The sequence below is a fragment of the Paralichthys olivaceus genome, chromosome 3 (assembly GCF_024713975.1).
Source record: "Paralichthys olivaceus isolate ysfri-2021 chromosome 3, ASM2471397v2, whole genome shotgun sequence".
In the NCBI taxonomy this organism is placed as follows: domain Eukaryota; kingdom Metazoa; phylum Chordata; class Actinopteri; order Pleuronectiformes; family Paralichthyidae; genus Paralichthys; species Paralichthys olivaceus.
This window is the reverse complement of record NC_091095.1, coordinates 14,281,654-14,302,277: the sequence shown is the minus strand read 5'-3', so window position 1 is coordinate 14,302,277 and position 20,624 is coordinate 14,281,654. Positions and strand designations below refer to the sequence as shown.

General features: G+C 41.6%; 1 protein-coding gene across 1 annotated transcript in view; it reads right to left on the bottom strand.

The window, feature by feature from the left end:
• The window catches only part of agbl4 (AGBL carboxypeptidase 4), a 256,311-nt gene that overhangs the window by 13,244 nt on the left and 222,443 nt on the right, over window positions 1-20,624 (bottom strand). Inside the window, exons 7-10 of the mRNA XM_069522085.1 lie at window positions 16,871-16,960; window positions 15,082-15,196; window positions 13,155-13,266; window positions 254-406 (exon numbers count right to left, since the gene is read on the bottom strand). Of these exons, the coding sequence (XP_069378186.1) occupies window positions 254-406; window positions 13,155-13,266; window positions 15,082-15,196; window positions 16,871-16,960 (470 nt within the window). The remainder of the gene's footprint in view (window positions 1-253; window positions 407-13,154; window positions 13,267-15,081; window positions 15,197-16,870; window positions 16,961-20,624) is intronic.

Here is a 20,624-nt window from a genome sequence, read left to right as displayed (position 1 = left end):
CAACACTCAGATGCTTGCACATATTTACACCTGGGAGGTGCTCGCGGCAACCAGGGTCTTCACTCTTGTGCCACTAAGTGCAGCACTTGGCAAATCTTGTAAGTGCCTGGCTGAACACCACCTCACCAGCAGTTGCTGAGATATGGCTATTTCATGTTTTATTTAGCCTCAGGATTGAAGCCGGTGACATTCTGCTCCTGAGCGCCACCCCCTCACCATGGTGTGTTTGTGCGTGTCTGTTTATGTGACTTACGAAAGAGAAGTCTGGTGCATTTTGGCACAGTAGTCTGGGGAAGACTGCCTGTCTCTGGACACGCTCCTCATCCTCGAACACATTGCCGTACATGAAGCCATTCAGCATGGTGGAGTGGGCATGAACATCAATGTAGAACTCCAAACTCACCCTCTGATGGAGGGAAAAAGAGGGAGGACAGTAGGGAGGATAACAGAAGGACAGAGAAACAGAGAGAGAAGGTGAAAAACAGAAGGTTAGTAAGGAAGATGTCATATTTTTCTGACACTGTCGGCAACAGTCCACACCACAGAGTATCCACTGGGAGAGAGTGGAAGGCCTGTCTTTGCTCTTGGGACACTATGCTGAGGAGACGCTTCCACCCAGGAGACAACTCCAGACCCTAAAGGCATTGCAAACTGAGAATATGCTCATATCTAAATGGAGCCACACACCCACAGAAAACTTCAATAAGAATGTCCTCCTGAAGGGCACACCTACAATAGGCTGTGTAGACACACACACACACACACACACACACACACACACACACACACTCACACAAATATACACACACACTCATGTGGATGTCAGAGATTCATCACATACCCCATACTTATTTATCAGGTTAATATTGACTTCATATTGAGTGTGTAATGCCTTTTCTCTCCAGTATACACTGTGTAAAATGGATTTGATAAGATCTGTTTCACTCGCTTGACTTTGTTATCACTCTACACAAACATACACACACACAAACACACACACACACACACCATATACCTTTATCTTGTGATACAAAAATGGAGCTTGCACAGACTTGACTTATTCTCTAACCTTTAACTATAACCCTCACTACATGTGGGAACATCATAGAGTTGCACAGGGTTGAATGAATCTGAATTTACTACTCGTAAAGTTAATTATTCCACAAATATTCCTATAACAAAACCAGTGGAGGGAAGGTAAAATTTGTTTGAGAGGATTTATCATTGCTGAACAAAATTGCTAGGTACACTGAGTGAAGCAGGACCCATGTAAAATGCAGATGCAAACAACATATGCCATGCTCACAAACTCAGTTCAACCATGTCTTTACAGACAACTGACCTATTCTGATGGCTTTTAAATGTGTAGTGTGTTCACATATGTAAGTAAATAGTGTTACTATTTTATGTGGAGTGCACTGTTGGTTGGTCTCACTATACAGCATACAAATATGAGGATTTCAAAAATTTTAAATAAATTATATCGTGTGAAATTAAGAAAAAAATATTTTTGATTGTCTTATTTCTAGCTCAACGTTCAGAGTTAATTTGGGGCAATGACAAACTGATCTCCTTCATTTCAAAGGTCAGATTTCCTTCTTTCCATTGACGCAGGCGTCCTCACGAGTTGGATTTTATCTACTCATCTAAGGCTCGCTCACATAACTCAACTTGCAACGCCTTATAAGATTCAAGATAAGATCATTACTTACTAAGTAGCATTGTGATAGTGGGAAAAATGGCAGAACTAAGTGAAAGTGTCAGAAGTCAAATTGTTATTCCGAGCAAAGAGGAGCTTTCTCTGCATCAAATCCTGGCTGGACTAAAGGTTTCTAAGAGGGGGCAGTGCATGAAACTCTACAACACTCTGAGATCATGATCAGGCAGAACCAAAGTGACCCGACCATCAGGAGATCAATACAGTACGCTTAGATCCCTATGACATAGAAAAACAGCTTTTTTATACACAATCTTCTAAATAAAAAACACAAGACTGCAATCAGAAAGAGAACTCTCAAAAGAAGGTTGTCACATGTGGTCTCAGAGGACAAGTGGCAGTTTCTAAACCACTTCTCACGAGGGGAAACAAGGCCACACTCAGGGAGGACAGAGAAACACCAGCATTTCTCAGTGGATCACTCCCAGTAAAACGTCTCGTTTACTGATGATTCCAAGGTGTAAATGGGAGTTGGATGCCTGTGCTAAATTGACGACACCCTGAGGAATAGGAAGTACCACCCCATTCTTCAGAGACATGCTGTACCCTCTGGTTTGTATCTTTGTGTAGAACAATTCAAACCAACCCCAAACACACTTCCAAGCTCCACAAGAATTACAAAAAGACTAAAGAAGACAGAGGACTGTTATGGACTTTCCTCCACAGTCACCTGAGCTCAACCCCATTAAACATGTATGTGGCCTCTTAAAGACTGAGAAAGTCACGCATTCAGTGACATGACAAGAAGCTCTTTGGAACAGAGTCAAATTATCCTGGGATATCAAGGTTCAGTTCAGCACAAACTCATGGAGTCCATGCCAAGTCAAGTGCATGCTGCCATTAAAGCAAAGGGGACACTAAGATTTTCTAATATTCTATTTTGAAAGATTCAACATCTCACATTATTTGGATTAATTAAATATTAATTTATCACTTGTAAACAAAATAATTGATTTACATTCAAAATAAATGCAAATTAGAAGTATCTTGACTAGTTGACTTGATTTAATCATTAAATCTTATATTTATTACCATTATACATATTAGAATATAAGACGCATTACAATATTTGTCCTCTCAGCCTCCTTTCTACATCTCATCACTCTGTTCTCCTCCTGGTTTCATCCACTCGCTCTTCTTTCTCCTCTTTATCTCATTCCCTCCTTCCCCCCCTCCCTCTCTCTCTCTTTCCGCTCATTCCACATTCAGCACCACACCTTGTTCCCTGTGGATCGTAAAGAGGGGGGAGGAAGGAAAGAATGAGTGGGTAGAAATGGAGAGATAGTGGAAGAAGACGGGGAAGGAGGGAGGGAGGGAGGGAGGGAGGGAGACAAGAGAAAGAGTAGAGGGAAGCCGGACAAAAGACAAAGAGAGACAGCAATGCATAAGGTGTGTGTGTGTGTGTGTGTGTGTGTGTGTGTGTGTGTGTGCGTGTGTGTGTGTGTGTAGCAGAAGACAGAGGGGCAGGGAAGAGCAAACAGAAAAAAACATATAAAGATGGGGGTGATGGGGGTGCAAAGAGAGAGACAGGGAGGAAATAAGTACATAATAACAAACAGAGAGAGAAAAAGAAGAAGAGACAAAGAGAGAGAGATATAGAGAGAGACATAGATGTGTGTAGAGAGGTGCAGAGAGATTGACAGGATAGAGAGAAAGAAAAAGAGAGAGAATGAGAGAGAGAGGGAAGCGGTGCTTGGGCGGCCCGGACGACGCAGTGTGCCTGTGTTTGAAATTCCGCTCACAGCCAAAGCAATTTCCTGGCGGTGGCTGTGCTGTCAGCTGCTTGGCTGGCTGGTGGTGAAATATGGTGGCTGGGAGTCGGCCGCTAGCAGCCCCCGACAACCTGATGGATGGAGCCCCAGAGGAGAGGAACAGCAGCAGGAGAAGGTGGGGGGTGGGGGGTGGGGGGTGGGGGGAGGGAGAAACAACAGAAAAACAAAACAGGAAAAAAGAGCAAGAGGAAGAAGAGGGGGAAAAAATCTAAATGCAGCAAACAGAGGTGGGTGGTGATGAGAGGTACAGAGAGAAAGAGATAAAGACATAAAGTGAGAGTTAGATAACAGATGAAAACAAAGGGGGAGAGAAGAGGGAGGAAGTTGGGGCAGTATAGAAAGACAAGGAGGAAGTAAGAGAGGTAACCCAGTTCCATTAGGCAGAGGACCAGGGGGGGGCAAAAAGGGGGTGGTGGGGACAGAGGTGGTTGAATTGCAGGAAGGTAGACAAGTGGGCGATCAAAAGTGGCAGAGTGAGTGTAACAGAGGTTAACCAGCTGTTTCATGCTTACATGGAATCCAAGTGAGTAACTCAGGTGACAGATCTCTGAATTGAATTCACATCTTACTTTATTAACCGTGTTTTAAACTAATAACTCCAAATGTGTGTAAAATATGACACAATGCATGATGTTTGAACATCTCAGTTTAAAACCATTGGTTTTAATATGCTGCTATATTCTGACAAAGCTCTCAGTGCAGGTCAACTTTGTCCTTCCACATTAAACCCCAAAATATAGCTGGATAATTATATGGTGTTTCAGACATTAAAGTAATGAATGGTGCAGTAAATTATGAAATAACAAAAGGCTACAAAAATTGGATGTAGCTACATTTCACATCAAATGATAAATTCAAACAAAAACATAAAGAGCAAAAAAATTGGTTGATCAACAAAAAAATGATCTGCAACAATTTGCTGTTTTTTAAGCAAAATACCAAACATCATGGGAATCACAAAAGTGTCCATCATCAAACATTACCCAGGTCAATGGGAAACCACGACACTGATAATATTAGATAATATTTTCTGACTCAGCATTAAAAAGGCGAGCCATACACATAGAGGACGCCAACAATGACATCACTATCAATGTGCTGTAAACATAAACACGTAGTGGAATTCATATGTCATGTCCTGCCTCCTGCATGCTTTACCCAAACACCACCCGTCGCCTCAATACTTCTTAAATGATCCTGCTGTTGTGAATGCATCTGACCTGGACAGTCTCCTGCATCCTTCATATGGCAAACTCTGCACAACGTTCAGACATTTTGGTTAAAATTGGGTCCGGACATTTCATGTCTGAAAATTGCTCATGAATGAAGGTGCACTATCATGCTGAAACAGGAATTGTAGCTATAGAGTCACATGAATTATTGGCGATTATTATCATGGACTTTTTTCCCCGAAATGGAACTAGGGTGCCTTGCCTAGACCACGTAAACAGACTTTAAGACAAGAAAATACAATTAGTATATAGACATGGCTAAACACATAGCTTTGGCCATGTGTTTATGTACAAAACCAGTCCACTGAAGAGGGAGGACACAGATCCTGCACAGTTTGTCCCTGTGACGGTTTCTCCTTCACAACCTCACATGAAGGACGGCAGCAGCAGCAGCAGCAGCAGCAGCAGCGCTAACAGTAGTAACAGCCATGGAGCCCCCACAATGTCATGTCCAGGCTTACTACAATACTCTGTTAATGCCCTGTCAATCAAACTGAGATGGTTCTGAAGGCCCTACCACTGTGATTGATGCTTCAATTAACAACCCGCTCTGACCTCCAGAATTGTTCATTTGAAATTGTAATTAAGCAATTAGGGGCAATTAAGAAACAGAGACTGCTGAATGAAAGTCAGAAGACAATTTGAGAGAGAGAGAGAGAAAGAAAGAGAGAGGGAAAGAGAGCAAGCTGTCCAAATTAAACATCTCTCACAGAAACAAAAGCCCCATCTCGCCACAGAAACTCCAGGGAACTCTCAACTTGTGGTGAACTTGCAGCGGCCGCAAACAGTTTAGTGGAAACCTAGAAGGTCAAACAAATGAATTTTGTCAGACAAGTACTTATCTTCTGCATATTAATTAGAGCAGGGTGCGGGGGTGCGGCGAGGGCCATAAATGCCGGGCTTATCTTTACACGGGAAGGAAAAGGCGCTGATTGAAGCAGGATTACAAGCTCCTGAATAAAGCTCTTGGCATCAGCAGGAGCATACCTTTGGAGGAGAAGGGAAGCAGCTGCTTGTTCAGGAGAAAAACGCTGAACTTGTGTGTAATCCATATTATCCAATATTAAAATGTGGCCTATAATATCTGTGGGTGGACTGACATGGCTTTGACGTGTGAAAGATCCAGCTGAGCTTGGCCTGAGACTGAGGTTAGACTTAGACTAGCTTTTTTTGTCCTTTTTCCATCCTGACCTTGTGACTAAATTGAGTTTGCTGCTCTACAATATCTCCTAACAATTCATGTGCAATAATTGATGTGATAATAACCTATGTCATTTTAGAGCACTTGTTAAAACAACTGCTGCTGTAGTTCATCTTGGGAGGCAGACTTGTAAAAAAGGAAAATCAGACTGTTATTCATGTCTTGCATGATATTTTTTTAACTGCTTAGTTTGCTAACTTGGAGAGGTAAGAGTTTAGATAACATTTTCCAGAACTTTTCCCGCAAGCGCCCTAGTAAAATCTGAGTGATCCCATGTGAGAAAACATGTCCAGAAAATCATCAGCAAGCAAGTGCTTGTTGATAACATTTCTAACAAGCAACAGATGTGACAGTGAAGAATACAAATATCTCAGGTGCTATACGAAGATGTCAACTTGGAAAGAACTTTTTGGTAATAAGGGCCCACGGTGCTGTCGATGCTAACAAAAACACATTCTTTCCTTAGCAGATTTTATTTATTCATGTCCTGCCTCCTGCTCTACCCAGGTGCCAGCCCTCACCTGAATGTTCCAGAAATGTTCTTGTTGTTTTAAGAACGTCTGACCTGGAAAATCTCTTGCTGCGTTTTTCATGTCAACAAAAATATTTTTCCGGAGTTCATGTTTGAAAACAGCTAATGACAGAACAAAACTATCTTTCTGTTTTTATGTCTGCTATACCCTCTCATGTGGATTTGTGGAACAAACATCAGGGGCAAACATTCACTCTGAGACAAACCTAACTTCATGAAAGAGATGGAAGGAAAGGTGTCATATTACTTAAACACTGTAAAAGTGTTTCCAATCTTTCAGCCAATTCAGGTCATGGGGGCACATGGTCAGTGACCTTCTAATGATGTAGCCGTGACAGAACATGGCAGATGGCATGACCTGCTTCATGGACGAGAGTAAATGACACAAAACTCTGCCTCCGTCTGTCTCCATCTCTCTGATTTTTCTCCCCCCTCCCTCTCAGTCTGCACTGTGCTCTCAAATTGATGACGGTATTTGTCTGTTTATGAACACAGAGGTGACTTGTAATCAGGCTGAACGGGCACAGGCAGCGCTCTGCTTCGGGCCTGTTAGTGCCACATAAGCTGCCACATCTGTTGGTATGTCCTGCCAGGAGAAAAAGGAGAAGAGGAGCAGGAAGCCAGTAGGTAGAGACAAAAAGAAGAGATATGAATCGCCAGGGTAAAAAGAGCAAGAGGGGACCTGTTGGAATAAATGAATTTGAAGTATGTAAAAAAAGAATTTAATAAGTTGACAAAAAAGCGTAAAAATTGCCAGAGAGTGAGAGCTTTATCTGTATCTTCCTATGAAAAGCAGACGATTCAGTTTCCAAAAGAGGGAGTATAAAGAGCGGGATGATGGAGGGATTGAAACGATGTAGGGATGATGGGGAAAAATTGGCTGTAAATCTCAGAAATGGATCAGAAATGGTTGGCTGATTTTGACATCTTATCACACACAGAGAGAGGAGAGAGAAGACAGGGAGGCAAAGAAAAAGACACAAATACACGCAAAAAAAATACATGATGTTCATAGCGTCACATTTATATGGCAGATCTCACTGTTGCACAAAGAAAAAGAAGAAAGACAACGAGAGAGCCTGTGGTGTCGGGCTGTAGAAGTCATAGAAGAAGGACGTAAGGGAGAATTTCAAGGTGCAAAATTCATCTGGGTGCTGTGACAGGAGCTAATACATCTGTTTCAGATGGAAAATTAATTTTCTAATATTAAAAAGGTCAAAAAGAAGCCAAGGCAACAATGACCTCTTTGTCATTCTTAACAAATTATCCAAAATGGCAGTGTCAAATTGGTGGGGATACGCCGGCCAGTGATGAATGCTTCTGGTAATCAGCCAATCAAAAAGAATTCTTCTTCTGCTTTTGATAAATGAGCTGGAAAAGCCACGCTTTAGGAAGGAGATGGGTCCATTTGTTTCTTTGGTCTCTTTTCCTTTTTTTTCCTCCCTCTCCATTTCTCTTTTCAAAACAAACAACAGGGTAGCTTGGGAACAGATTATAGCTCCTTGCATCACTGACTCTTTCAGCCATTTTCCCTGCTGACCAATGTTCAGCCACAGATGGTAAATGATGGAATTTTATGAAACAGCTTGAGCAGACTCACCTTCAGATGGATGGAGAGGAAGGTTACCGCCAGCTATAAGCAAATGCTGTTGTTGTTGTTGTTCACACAATGGCTGTACTTGATCACACCTGTGTTTTACATGTCACGTTGTATTTACCATTGAAGTGCTCGTTCAAAATGTGCCTGTCGGTACAGGTTGACAGCTTGGCCTGCGTTAATCCAGTTTAGAGCGGCAGCATCCGAACAACTTCACACAAACTACCCGTTCAAGAGGTACGGAGGTATAAAGCCTCCCAAGGGCCTGGGGGGGAAACGTGTAGACCATGGTTTTATAGATCTGTGCACATGGATTCTAAACTGTGTTCTCAGATTCATAATCCCTCACTGCCCTCTGATCGCAGCACAGTAAATACAATGTTACACAAAGACAACAAATCCTAGCATGTCCGTGCTGCAAATTGCAATAGCCCCTCATACAAAAACACTTCAAGGTCAACATTGTACTTCCTCAACAATATAGAAAAACAATATACAGTCAGATGGATGGAACATAGACTTTATAGAAAAATGGACAACGTGTCTCCACTTCCTCCTTCTTTCCAGAAACAATGCCAAAATATCGTGGATATGAACGCAGCGATTGGGCGAGGTCCTTCTAATACACACACTCGACCAATTATGGGTCAGCCTCAGCTGTCAATCAGGACATTTCACCCGATTTCTATAGCATAAAATAACAAATTAAAACCAAACCTATCAGGATAAAGACTTAAACATATATCAATGTGATAAGAACTACATAAAATGACAGAAATATTGGACGTGTATATTGACATTTCTGTTAGGTCCATGTCCCATCTGCTAACATGGGGGAGGCAGGATTTATGACCTATAGTGCAGAATTACATAAAGATCTCATTTTAAGCCAAACTGATAATTTCTTTCTGTGGTTCACATGGTGGAACACCATTGTCCTACATGACCTTTAGACACAGTGCAACATTGGCATCATTGTCCTCTTTCTTTTAACTACATGAATTTCACCCCAGGATTTACTCTGTCAAAACTCCCCTTAACTTATCATATGAACAAGTATTTTCTGATGCTGTTGACAGCCTGATATAGTTTACTCTACAGTGTCAAATAACTGTTACTGAAAGACTTTTAAAAACAAATGAAAGAGCCATACTGTTGCATTGTTTGACATTCTGTCTTTATGATCAACACAGCAGGGGGAGTCTCTCAACTTATCAAACAACAAAGCGGTGTAAACATGGCTGCTTGTGCGTGAACATGATGTCTTGACAAAGAGCTACTCTCTGAAAGTGAAATTACAATGGTGGAGATGGTTCAGTTTGTTGTGGTGATCAAAAAATACATTTATTGTTGACTTAGAATTACTTATAATAATAACACAAGCATTTCCTTTAATAATATCTTAATTTCAATGGAAAAATTACTTCCATTGTCAACTCTGTGTACACAGTCTGTATTCAAATAGAAATAGAACTGCTGATTGGACTTTAAGTTACGGATTTTAAAAGATAATTTTGAGTGTAAATGTTCTGGATTTATGTACAAATCTTTTTCAAATCAACATTTCCAACCATCAATACCAACGCAGTGTAGATTGCTGCTACACGCTTTGATTTAAATGCCATTTGTCTGAGAACTTGCAGCCAGTTATTGAAGTTATTGCTTGAACAGAAGAAGGAAGCTATTTTCCCAGCAGAAAGAGAGCGCCGCTGAATTCACAATAATGGAGAATTGCTTTGGAGTGATGGGGGTGTCTGTCACAAGAATGGTTGATGGGGTTTCAAACCGAATGGGCTCTTTTGTGAAACGGAGGGCAATGTGACTTTGAATTATGATGCCTTATGCATAGAAGTGGTGATATCTAAAGAAGTCATGGTGACTGACAAATACCCAGGGTCAGATTTGTATACATGGAGGTGCACAAAATTCCTACACTGCATCTATAACTCAGTTAAAGCTCATGATTTATATGGAAACTGACAGAAGCAAGTGTGGACAATGCAATGAATGGGCATTAGAAGTTTATCTGGACATATGTTGCAATGAGTGATGATACCTAAATAGAGGTACGGAACCATTAAAAACACAAACTGTTTTAGCTCTGAGAGTTAAATTTTTTTTAATTTTAATGTTAATATATACAATATTAATGTCAATGATTGCAGAGACTGGATATGGTTAGGTAAATTATTAGATTCATACAAAACTCCTAAACACAGCACTTAACATATCATTCATATACTTCCACCACAGCCATCAGAGACTATTTAGGGTTCAGTGTCTTGCCCAAGGACTCATAGGCATGTAGACTGGAGGATCATACAGTTTGTTAGCCATGTATGATCGAGTGAAAAAAGAGGTTTTTTCTAGAGAAAGCTACACTTACTGTTACTGTTATGTTCTAAAGTCAAAGGTTGGAGCTGATTAAGTAAAATTGATTGTTACCTCCAGGTTAGCAGGGTTACACAAAAGCTACTGAACAACTTAGTTTGAAAGTTGGTGAGAGATGTGGTTAATTTTAGTGTGGATCCTGACCAGGGACCTGTTTTTCACTTCCGTTAACAGTATGAGTATTTTCTAACATTGTCATTGATTTCTCAGAGAATAATTCATGGATCTTGATGAAAATATTCAGAGATGTTTAAGAGACTGTATGAGTGTGTGCAATTTGGTGCAGATTCAACAGGTATAATATGAACTGTATGCATTAAAACATAATGAGATTCTAATGTCTACTACCACACTATACTTAAAGGGTCAAGCTGAAACTCCAAACAACCCATTTTAGACTGTTCTTTGCTACACTAAAGGTGCAATTACTATTTTGAATTGGCTCTTTGTGCAAAATGATTAAATATAAGAGCAGGGGCTTGCACATATTGCTGATTAATTCTTCCACAGGCCCCCTGAGCTACAGACCTCCACCAGTTAACTGGTTTTGTGGGGCACAATTTTAGAGTAGACAGTATGAAAAATAACCATACACTTGAAAATCACCTCCCATATAGCTCCCCTTCAGTCTCTTGGTTTTTAAACAAATGACCACACAGAGTTAGCAGCTAGTAAATGCGCCACATATGCTAGCTTAGCCCGAGTACTCTGCTGTGGCTGCTGCTGATCTCTTGTTAATGGAGTCCTCCAGCAGAGCCCTCCAACCCTGGTAGCCTCATTAGACTCTGTGCCCGCTGTGAGAGATGAGCGTGAATGGAGGGCAGCAGCATAGGGCTTCCTGGCTGCAGGGTTGGCATTGAAACTGGCATCTGGGAGCCTCAGACATGAGTAGTGTGTCTGATGGGATTAGCTGGCTGTGGTGAGAAGCAGACAGAAAGGGAGAGGTTGCCCGAGTCTCCAAATTAACTCTGCAAGACGGAAAGCAATCATCGGGGGGGGCAACAGGAGGACAAGTGCTGGTGAAATGGTTATCAACCAGGAGGGAGAGGGAATGGAAGGTGTCTGACCGCCACAAGTAGACTCAGGAAACATATGGCACAATGTTGTTACCCACCAGAGAGGTAAGAGTCCAGAGGATACATCTAAGTACAGTACATATCTATCTATTGAACTGTGGAGTCAGGTGGCAGGTGATTTAGTTCTTTAATGGGCTTCAGCAGTGTAGGGTAAAGGTCTGGCCTAAACTCAGCATATATGTCACTGATGCCCTATTTTGCACAATAATGGCCTCCAAACTGCAGATTTTCAAAAACTTTCAAGGCCTTGTGTATTTCATAGCACTTTGGACCATGTGCCAGAAAGGTTTGTGGATGATGTAAAGAAACAGATGTCAAATAACTATCAAATATACAAATAAATAATTTATCATGTACTATTGCTTTGGTTTTGAAGTTACAACTGCCAAAGGAGAATAAGCTCACTGAGCTTGCTCATAATGTTCTTCTCTGATATTTGCTGATGTAGACTTTATCATGACTGTTTGAGCGTTGCTACTCATTCTTGTGTTTTCATCTGGACAGAGATTTTCTTTAAAAGCGGAGGGGGAAATATCCATAGTTTTGTAGACGAGGCTTGAATATATTTTTAAATTTGTGTGAAACTAATCTTTTTTTGCATTTGACCTCTTAACACGAAGCAATGTTTACTTTTCAGTACCTTCTTTTGAATTGTGACTTCTGTCACTTGTTTCAGTTAAATAATTTCAGTAATAAAGGTCTAAAGAGGAAAAAAAAGTTGAAGTTGAAGAAAATATCAGAATAAACAACATTTAGTGCTGCAGTAATTAATTAATCACAAGAAACCTTCAGGACGGCTCAAGTTTGAAACCATTACTAAAGGTGTAACAGTTACAATTCATTTGTAAAAGAATCATCTGAGAGAGAGGAACACACACATGATGGCAGGAGAACCACAGATTAATGCATTTGATAAGACCTGTTTCTCAGTGTAATGCTACAATACTGTAGTTTGTGTTAGTATGTGTTGTCTGTTTGCTCAGGCTGACTATGTGTGTTTTTGCGTGTGTATGCATGTGTGTGCGTTTGTGTGAATGACAGGCATGACTGGATCACCCTGCCATGACAGAGTCTATCGATCAGTGTGTCAGCACCAGGGGAAAAGGTTAATCTGCCCGACGCCAGCCCTGCGCCTCACCCCATCTCTGGCCTGCCCCGCATCCCACCCCAGCCCACTCCCTCTCTTATCAGGATTAGAGGAATGTACAAAAGGGCAGAGTATTCCCAGGACACACACTGACCTTCAATAATCCCACTAACCTGCCGTTCTGCTTATAATTAACATCAGGAACAAAAAGAGAAATCCCTGGCCTGCCTGCATAGAGCTGCTCTGACTGGGAGACCGGAGGAGGAAAAAGTTACAGTACAGTTACAGACTGTAAGCATGGAGACTTGCTTCAGTTATATGTTTTCAATGGCCAGGTGAGGTCATCTGACATTCTAGGTGTGCTGACTAGGCCATCCATGCCCCCCAGTGCACAAACCCCAGACACAGATTGGAGAAACATGCTGAACCAAGCAGGGAGAAAGAAAACTGTTCGTGGGACCAGTAGATATTACTGTGAAGGAATGTTGACAACAGAATGGAGAACATGTATGTGTGTGTGTGTGTGTGTGTGTGTGAGTGCCTGCTCACAGGGTCTTGGTTCATCTGCACTATGAGTTGCTTGACAGCGTGCAGCGTGGGGTGGGCCCATGGAGAGGGATCCTGCCAGTGGCGATTCAAGTCGAAGCCCATCAAAGAACACCTGTACACACACACACACACACACACACACACACACACACACACACACACACACACACACACAAATTCAGAATAAAGTATAACTGTGTTTGCCTCATAAAACATATTGCAGATGATTAATGGTACCCTGTGGAGTTTTTGACCACTTCTAGTGCTATGGATCTATGTGTTTAAGATTTGGTTACCATTTAGTTTGTGTCTTGTGCAGGTCCTGCCATTAGTTTCACGCTATTTCACTGATTGATAGACAGAACTGGTAATAAGTCAATAAATGCAGCAACGTGCCAACACAGGTAAGGAAGAAGGAAACTGCTAGAGAATAATTATGATTGTAAATGTACCTGTGTCAACAATCACTCCTTCATTCAGCCCTTCTCTACTCTCTACATCCATTCTTCAACTAGATTGCACGTTTTTTCAAGGAACCTTGAGAAAACCCCACAGAGTTAGGACCATGATTCCTCTTGCTGTGGGGCAATGGTGCTACATTGTCATACTGCCCTATATATTACCCATTTAGACATATACGAGACTGGATTCATAAATCGGTGTCATTTTGAGATGGGAGTTCCAGTGTAAAGTTGCAGCAACATGGACTCTGTTACCTGCCCCACTGCAGCTGTTAGAAGTTTTTTTAGCAGTTTGTGACTAAGGTGTTTATATGGAGCTTTTTTCTGTTTAGGCTCTGATTAGACTCAGAATATTAGGCTCCATGTGAACATACCTATTTACTAAATCCTTTATTGATTATACAGGATATACTTTGGAGCAGTGATACAGGGCAGCCAGCCATGAACAAAATACATCTCCCAGGTTAAAAGACATTGATTCCTTGCTCTGCATGTGTCCTGTCTGCTCTGCACTGTATACTGCTGAGATGAATGTGCGGTGTGTGTGTCTGTGTGAGGGACAGAAGGAGAACATGCAATGAGCATGTGTGTATGGTGTGGTGAGGACCATCACTTTTCACCTTCTGTCAATATGCTGATCATTACCACTCAGTGTGAATACAAGCTCATACAAATAGTCTTTTAGAATCATCAATCAAAGTCATGGAGATGGAGAGCTACATTCGTTAGCCGATCTGTCTTTCTGTGTGGTGTTTGCATGTCTTCTCTGTGCCCACAGTCCAAAGACATGCAGGTTAGGTCAAATGGCAACTCTAACTTAAAGTGTGAATGTGAGGGTGAAAGGCTGGTTGACTCTATATTTGATAGACTGGCAACCTGTTGAGGGGGTATCCTGCCTCTTGCCCAATTTCAGCTGCGATTGCCTGCAAACCCCCCCCCACCTGCGACCCTCAAAGGATATGTGGTTGAGCTCATGGATGGATGGATGGATGAGCAACTAAGATTCTCTACTAGTATTTTAACTAGCAGTAGGGAGGCTTGACCACTAGATGGCACTCACAAACACACCAGAGGCACGCTGTTGATGCTTATCTCAATGTGCATTAGTATTCCTGGGGCTGAGCCCATTAAGTAAAAGGCAATGAATAAGGGAAAGACAAGAGAGGAAAACAGAGGAGAGGAGGATGCCCACAGAGCTGCACCAATAGTGTTAAAGCCAGAGAGGAGGAGAAGATGGACAGAGGCTGGCAGAGAGAACAGCCCCATGGCCAAATACTATCTTCTAACAAATGCACTGCTGTGAGCTATATGAATTCATTAAGCTCCCTAAAGGTGGAGTTAAGAGGATATAAACCCACATAGCAGGATAACCATGTAATGTGTTAATTCTGTCTAATGCGGTGACACATTCAAATTAAGAATTAAAACATGTGTGCTTGTGTGTGTGTGTGTGTGTGTGTGTGTACCTGTAGTTGCCCAGGTAGACCCCATCAGGGTTTAGCATGGGGACGATCTTGAAGATCACATGATCTCTCAGGATCTGAGCCACAGGATGTTGGCTTACCAGGAAGTCAATCACACCTAAACACACACACGTACACAAAAACAAACACACACACAAACACAAAAAAAGACTTAAATAGAAAACCGAAGACAGGCGGGCAGTTAATTGAGTTTTGAGAAACAAAAGGAGAAGGAAGGACAGCGAGGGGCATCATCAGAATCAGGGGAGGAATAGGAGACGTCAAGCCTAAATCGATACAAATGGAATGGAGCTGACGGCGTTGGAAAACAGACAGCACACAGCGGGCGAGAAGCCAACTCATCTGATTCATGATAATGCACACACATACTGAAACACACACACCCACACAGCAAGAAATTATGGAAAGATGGACAGACGGAATGATAGATAGATAGACAGATAGATAGATAGATAGATAGATAGATAGATAGATAGATAGATAGATAGATAGATAGATAGATAGATAGATAGAAAGAAAGAAAACGCCATCTGTGCACCTTGTTAGCATTAATGGACTTTCCTGAGTCTGTCTCACTGAGCTGAAGTGCTGGACAGGGACCACTGTGAAAGATAAGGCAGTGCCCTCAGTCTCTCTATCACGCCATCCCTCCCCTCCTCAGACCTGCCCCCTATATAAACAAGGAAGTGTGACCCAGAAGGAGTGAACCTGCCTGCTCACCTCAGTCTGAGCAGGAGGACTGGGAGCAAGAGAGTTGTTAGATCCTGCTAAATTTGTCTTTTAGGTTGTTGTACTGCAAAAGGAGACAATTTCCCATAGGTTCCACTGCATTTCAAGACAAGGCAACTTCTAAGCTATCCTCAAACTCACACTGTTTTTCCTGAGATATTATACTGAAGCACTGGTTCTTGTATCTATTCCTGTCACTTTCATAGACCTGGGTTCAGGTGCAGAGCATCTGTCTTAAGAATGTAACTCATAGATGAGTTTATAATGTATGTGGTATGATTCAAAAGAAGATCGGCACCATTCTAATCTTGGGGGGGCGGGGTTAATTCTGTGAACAGGGCCGTTGTAACAGGGTGGGAAAAGCAGACATTTGCTGAGAGGGGGCCCAACGGCTGATTACCTTAGTTCAAAGAAACAACACTTCTGTGAGAACCATTTAAATTCCATGATCAACTATGCAATGACACCCTGCTCGAAAAAAACAGTAATGAGGCCCAATGCCACTAGCTTTCTCCTAAAAGCTTCATATTTGAGATGATGGTTGAAGACTAAAATGAATAAATGTGTGTCTTATGTGTGTCTGGGATGATGGTGGAGGTTTGCACTTTACTGCTTATGTCTATGCACACTACACACTTTGTTCCTGATTTTAATACTAAGACAATTGTTTGAAGATTGGAATGGAAACGGAATAATGCGGATTGATTTTTGGTTTGGTTTTGCCCCCCTAGGTCCCTTTCGACTGGGGCCCCTTAAGTTCCTTGAAACACCCCTGCCTGTGAAGACAATTGTATCATGGTGCATGTGGTAACATTTTTCATTCTTTTCAAAGTAAATACCAACTGCTGACATGTCTTTAGTTCCATTGGGTATCATAGTGTGTGTCATGTTGTCCCATATGAAATAAGACTACAAATTCAAAACATAATTTATTGTTAACTCTAGCATGTGGTTATTAACCACCAAACAATATACAGAGCAGACGTGCAGCATCTTAATTAATCCAATCAAACAGAGCGGTCACACAACATTAAAACTTTACCTTGACAGATGAAGGAGGCAGGAGACTCTCCAGGGTGAACACGGGACGTAAGAAAGACCAGCTTCTTCTCCCTCTCGGGACTCAGGTGGTCTGGGGCTGAGGTTGTAAAGAAGGTAGAGGGAGAAAGATGTGATGTTGTTAATGCACAGAAGTAGACATGAAATTCGATAAATAAATCATTATTACTTAAGTTGGTAACAGAATAAGATTTAAACAACAGATAAAAATATAAGTTGCATATTACAATTTAGTGCGAGACTTGAGGTCTGTCCATATTCAGCCAGACACACAAGAATCAAACATCAAACCAACACATGGCACAGAATATTTAACAGGCAAGGTAAATTATAAATCTGTGGAGCTTAGGAACAGGCAGCAACAGGTGCGAACTGACAGAGGTCTCTTCTTTGAGTGAGGGTCTTCAGGTCTGGCTGAAGACGTCTCTCTGGCTAGACGCTGCTTTAAAGGGAATATTGGACTGATGAATCAGACCTTGGACACTTTTCTTGAGCATTTCCAATCTTTTTACTGTTGGATATTTTTGCATAAATGAGGGTTAATAAAAACCTTGCAACAAACTTAATCAAATCTGAGAATGTGGATGTGGAGACATTTTTTAAGACAGAGACCCTTCTGTCCTCAAAACAAATTAGAGATTAGATATTATTTCTGCATTCTTGTGATATAAATGACTACATCTGAAGCATTCTATTACAGAAGAATGACCTCAAGTGTTTACTTCATTACTGATAAATGCTGTGAAATGTTTGAGAAAATTCCAGAGATGGTCTTTGGTGTATTTGAAGCCGAGATCAAAAAGACAGAAAATGCTTAATTCTAAAAGTCAAATTAACCTTCACTTGTAAGAGGTTTTATTAACCTCACATGTTGAGGATTGTTGCATTCCTTGAGGACTCTACAATGAAAAGGCTAAATTACAGAAAAACACATGCGCTGCATTCTGCCTTTCCAGCACAGTAAAAAAAAACAGAGGTCAAAAATGTGCTGTTTTCTTGGCCAGTGTTTCTCCTCTAATCTGCTGTTGCTAATGGATGAAAGTGATTGTGTGCCTCATTGCTATACACAAACTTAATATCTTATTGATTCTTCTACCTTCCTCTGCTGAGCAGAGAAAATGCTAATTAGCAACAGGCTACGCACCTTTCCTTCTCCTTAATTCCAATTGGGCCTCAGAGTGGTATGTGTGTGCATCTGTGTGTGTGTGTGTGTGTGTGTGTGTGTGTGTGTGTGTGTGTGTCTGTTTGAGTGGTTAGGAGTCATAAACAAAAAAAGCGTTGTTCCATTAAAGTACTCTCCCTCTGATTTTATTTCGCTTTTCTCTCCTTCTGCCCTTCACAGAGACAAATGGCTTTGCCATTCAGGAGTCTCTGCGGAGTGGGGCGGGCCGTTTGTTGTAAATGTGAGTGCTTGCGGTTTGGCCGGCCGCTGGGTTCTTGGTGGCTGTGAAATTCCATCACTAAGAAATTGTGCTCTGGCCTCGACCCCAGGCCACCACACTGGCTCCTAATACAAGAGCGCAGACATAACACACAGTCAAGTACAAACCCATTGTATTGTTCGAAGCTGCAATTAGGAAACGAAAAAAAGTATAGGCACGTACGTGCACGTACACACACACAGCCAATCTCCCTACAGTAAAACCAAGAACCCAGAAAGTTTTGAGCCAAACCAGAGGCAGCTGCCAAGGTCCCGACTGTTGGGGAATTCAACCATTGTGGCCATGCTACATTTAGTCTCAGTGCCAGTGTGCCCTTGCTGCTTCATCTTCCAGCAGCTCCTGGAGCTTACAGTGGATCCACTGTTTATCCCACATCGTTCTGCTCTGTGTGTGTGTTTGTGTGTGTTTATGTGCGTGACAGTCTCCTCAGGGCTCTTACAAATGCTCCCCAAGTAGTTGTTGTGTTTATGTGTCTGTATCTTTGCATTCCTCTGTATCAGACTGTGCCCAGCCAAGCATTGTAGCACAAAATTAAGTCCTGCTATTCCATAGGCATTGCAACATCCAGCGGGAACCTGGAGGAGAAACACACCAAATCCGGGGGGGGGGGGGGGGGGGGGGTCGGGGAGGGGTCAAGGTTGAGGTCGAGAGATGCCGCTTTTGGTTGCAGAGGCATCTCTTGACCTCAGGGTGTCAGTAGAGATCAGCAGGCGGGGCGGCTGTGATAGGAGGGCAGTGGAAAGTTGAACCAAAGACCAGTAAAAAAGAAAGAGAGGCTAAGGGATTACACTGAAAGATAGCTTTCTAATGCAGCACAAATGATCTAGCTCTCTTTCCTGGAAAAACTTTTTTCTTTTATTTGCAGACAGTTTTTTTTAGAAATTGTAGTAGAAGGGAAGAACAACAGCAGTGTCTCAAACACAAATGGCCTCCATGAAGAATGTTGAGCTGAATGTCAAATCAGCTTTACCGACAGTGCATACATGAGAAGAAAAACATTTGTACTCAATTAATCCACTTTGTTTGATTATCTTGATTAATAAGATGAGCTACTTTTTCATTTTCAGTGTGTTGAATACTGGGTTTGCAATGCACATGTGTGTACATTAGAACCTACAACTAACAATTACTTAAAAGAATGATTATCTGCTGATTGTATTCTTGATTAGTAGATTAATGATTTAGTGTATGAAATCACAGAAAAACACTAACTCTCTCTGAGCAACGCTGAGACTAAAACATGCTTTTACTAGCAGGTACACTTTTCTTCTGTGGTAGACCAAAGAACACACTTAATCAGCTATACAGTTAATTCAAAACCCTGCTACACGACTGCTGACTAAGACCACACATAACATAACACACGTCACACCTATTTTAAAATCAGCATGACACGGACTTGCCCCAGACTACTTATCAGAAATGATTAAGGTTTATGAACCAGGAGGCCCCCTCAGATCCTCTGGATTTTCTCCTTAAGCTGTTCCATGAAGCAGAACCAAAACAGTTGGTGATGCTGCTTTCAGCCATTACACTCCGAGTCGCTGCAGAAGCCTTCCAAAGGATGTGGGATGAGATGAAAATATTGATATTTTCAAACATAAATTAAAAACCCATCTATTTATTCTGGCTTTTATGTCTAGTTTTATAATTCTATAGTTGTATTATCTCTATTTTTTTAAACCCTCTATCTTTTATTATTCTCTTTTCTGTTATGCTTTGGTGTATATAAGTCTCTAAATCTATAGGTTTTTTAACTCGATTTTAATTTACTTTTATCATTTTGTCATTCATGTGTTCAGCACTTTGAATTGCATTTGATTAGTTTGAAAGGTGCTGTATAAATACATTTTAACATTTCAGTAACATTTCTAAATCCCTAATTTGATGAACACAGCCCAAACCCCAGATCAGTTGTACTTTTAAAGTAGTCACATGCCTGGCATCTAAATGTATTTATGACTTTAATTCTTCACTGAAGCCTCGCTGCTGTGAAAGTACTTCTGAGAGGTCATGTCTCTCATTTATGAAGCTCTTTAACTTCACTTCATCACAGGCCTCTCTGGGCCCGTCGCCGAACACGACTGAAAAAAAATATACCTAGGAATTAGGGAGAGAGGAAATGTGTGTAAGAGAGTGGAGGTGTACGCTACAGCAGGAGGGTGGAGGCTGCTCGGGGTGCAGAGGAACGTGACAATGAGTGAGTGAAAGTGGCAGAGGCAAAATTTATGCCCACACTTCCAAATCAAAGTGCTCCCCTCAGCATATTTCTCACCTGCCAAAGTCACGCGCTGC